This window comes from Ceratotherium simum, chromosome 39 (genome assembly GCF_057802395.1).
Source record: "Ceratotherium simum simum isolate JZ-2026a chromosome 39, ASM5780239v1, whole genome shotgun sequence".
NCBI classification, from domain to species: domain Eukaryota; kingdom Metazoa; phylum Chordata; class Mammalia; order Perissodactyla; family Rhinocerotidae; genus Ceratotherium; species Ceratotherium simum.
In genome coordinates, this window is record NC_141938.1 from 11,138,475 (window position 1) to 11,141,476 (window position 3,002).

Consider the following 3,002-nt stretch of genomic DNA (forward strand, 5'->3'; position numbering starts at 1 on the left):
TGACTGTGGTCTGCTCTTAAGCTTTTCCCAGCCAAGCAGCCTCTTTCTGGGGGCCTCACCTACTTCTCCATCAGGCATCAAACCATCCCACCAGCTCCCCATTCTCTCGGCTACACCTCTCTCTGCCTCCACCCTGGTCCCCAGCCCAATTCCCACTCCATCCATGCCCCTCCCCCATTGGGGATGGTGGAGACGCAGACTAAATTAGAGGGAAGGGTCTCCCAGGTCAGCCTCCTGCCTCCAATCCAAGACATCTTTCCTCTTCCCCAGGTTCCCTGGGCAGCCATGGACGTGGGTCTCTTGGGCCTGCCAGATGTGGCTCAGGGTTGCAGCAAGACCCTGCGGGGAGTGCAGGGCAGGGGCCCGGCCACGCGTCGGCGGCGGGAGTTCATGCCAGAAGAGAAGAAGGACATGGTTTACTGGGAGAAGCGGAGGAAAAACAATGAAGCCGCCAGGAGATCCCGGGAGAAGCGCCGTCTCAATGACGCAGCTCTCGAGGGCAGGCTGGCTTCGCTGCTGGAGGAGAACGCTCTGCTCAGGGCTGAGCTGCGGGCGCTCAAGCATCGCTTTGGCCTCCTGTCCCCTGTTGGTGGCACCAGGACCCTGCCCCTGCAGGCTGTGCTGTGGGAGGCCTCCTGGACCGGAGACCCCCGCCCTAGGGCTGAACCACTCCCATCTCTGCCTGGCTCCCATGGCTGTGTCTTCAGACCCTCTTCGCTGGACACTGGGGTTCCAGGATGCTGCGGCTGCCTGGTGGCTCACAGGTGGACTGGCCTGGCTCCTTCCCCCAGGTCCCTCCAGGACCCTGCACCGTCGACTCCCAAGAGAATGGACATGGCCTTGCAGGCTGCCCTCCCAGCTGCCTTCTTCAGCTGTAACCTCCTGGATGGGCATGGGGGGCCCAGACCAGAGCTCAGGCCCTGCTGGGGGCTGTGGTCACCTGTGCCCAGTAGTTGCGGGGCCTCCGGGCTCTCAGATGTGCTGCTGACACCCACTGCTGATCCCGTGGGGTTGCCTCCTGGGGTGTCCTGCCCTGTCCCAGGGAACAATCCTGAGAGTCTGGCTCAGTCCTCCCTGCCCCACAAACTGCGCATCAAGTCGCGAGCCTCGGGCAGAGTACCTCGAGGCTGGGAGGGTGGCCGGGGCCCCTTCTGAGAGCTTCCCCTGGGCAACGCCAAGCCTGCGAGGGCATGGTTGGGACTGAGCATGGGTTTGTCTGGGAAGATGAGTGGCTTGGCCTTGAGCCAGCTTCCAGAACTGGGCAAGGCCTGTGGGAAGCAGGGGAGTGCCCTGGCTCTGGGGGGGATTCCACCTCTCAGTGTCCAGACCAGGGCTTTAGGAAAAGGGGCTGGGGTCTCATCTTGGATCATACCATGGCTCCCACCGTGCCTAAAATATGTGCTTTGGGTAGTCCCTTTTCCTTCCTTCCCTCCTTCCCTCCTTCCTTCCTTCCTTCCTTCCTTCCTTCCTTCCTTCCTTCCTTCCTTCCTTCCTCCCTTCCTTCCTTCCTTCCATCCCTCAGCCATCTATCCACATAGCCATCCCCCCGTCAACTCACCCACCCACCCACCCATCCGTCCGTCCATCCATCCATACATCCATCTATCCACTTATCCATCCATCCATCCATCCATCCATCCATCCATCCATCCATCCATACATCCATCCATCTATCCACTTATCCATCCATCCATCCATCCATCCATCCATCCATCCATCCATCCATCATCCATCCATCCATCCATCCATCCACCATCCATCCATCCATCCATCCATCCATCCATCCATCCATCCACTTACCCATCCACTTATCCATCCATCCATCCATCCATCCATCCATCCATCCATCCATCCATCCATCCATCCAATTATCCATCCATCCATCCATCCACTTATCCATCCATCCATCCATCCATCCATCCATCCATCCATCCATCCATCCATCCACTTATCCATCCATCCATCCATCCATCCATCCATCCATCCATCCAACCATTCAGCCATCTATCCACAACACCTATCCACCCGTCAACCCACCTATCCCTTCATTCATCCATCTATCTACCCATCTGTCCATCCACCCATCCATCTGTTCTCTCATTCATTTATTCATTTAATCACTCATTCATGTGCTCATTTGGTCACCTTTCATTGCTTCTCTCACTCATTTATTTACAATTCACTTGTCCCCTCACCCACCCTGTCATGATCTTTAGACCCTCCCTCTGTGCTCAGCTTAGTGACAAGTGTGAGGACACCCTCCTGGCTTTGGGGTTCCTATTCTGGAGCTGGTGGTGGGGGTTTGGGGACATAGTGAGGGCCATACTGAAGCATGAGGTAACATCTCAGGATGTCTGAATCCTCATTTCTTGGGGTCTCCTTGGGGGCTTGCTTACTACCTGTTTGGGGATCAGACTTACCCGGTCCAGATGGCTTTGTCTGTGTCTTGGGTCAGAGCGTTGAGCCACCAGAACAGGTCAGCAATATCTTGGGGGGGGAGGTCAGTTTCCCCTCTCTCCCTGGCTGCTCGCTGCCCCTGAGGATCTCTCGGCCCCAGCACACACACTCCCAGCTGGATGAGAGAGGGGACCACTCCACAGGGAGGGTCTCCCAGGGACCCTGGAGCCCCAGAGCTCATCAAAGTGCCCTCCGTCCTCAGTTTCTTACTAAGGCCCTTTTTTAAAAAAATCATTTCAGAGCTTTTGTTAGATTCTCGATGAAAAGACCTCAACTCAAATTGTGGGGGGGTTGTGGGGGGGTCCTCTGGGCTGGTGCCGTTGCTGAGTGCTGGATGCTACCGGCCAGCTGGGTCATTGGGCCTTGTGGGCACCCTGCTGCCAGGTTTGGGGGCTGGGCTAGTTCTTGGCCACCCTGGGTTTATCACACTCACAGAGCCAAGAGCCTTGCTCCTCCTGGGCAGCACGGGGAGCCCCACACATCACTGCTGGCCCTCCTCTGCCTTCTCACCCCTCATTCTGGTCCCTCACCCCATACTCAGCGCT

The 3,002-nt window shown here is 57.3% G+C and overlaps 1 protein-coding gene across 1 annotated transcript; it reads left to right on the top strand.

Moving 5' to 3' along the window:
- The first annotated feature begins 285 nt into the window (after positions 1-285).
- On the top strand, positions 286-1,155 carry NFILZ (NFIL3 like basic leucine zipper). Its single transcript, XM_087425291.1, has one exon. The coding sequence runs from the start codon at positions 286-288 to the stop codon at positions 1,153-1,155; it is 870 nt and encodes a 289-aa protein (XP_087281417.1).
- Positions 1,156-3,002: the final 1,847 nt, after the last annotated feature.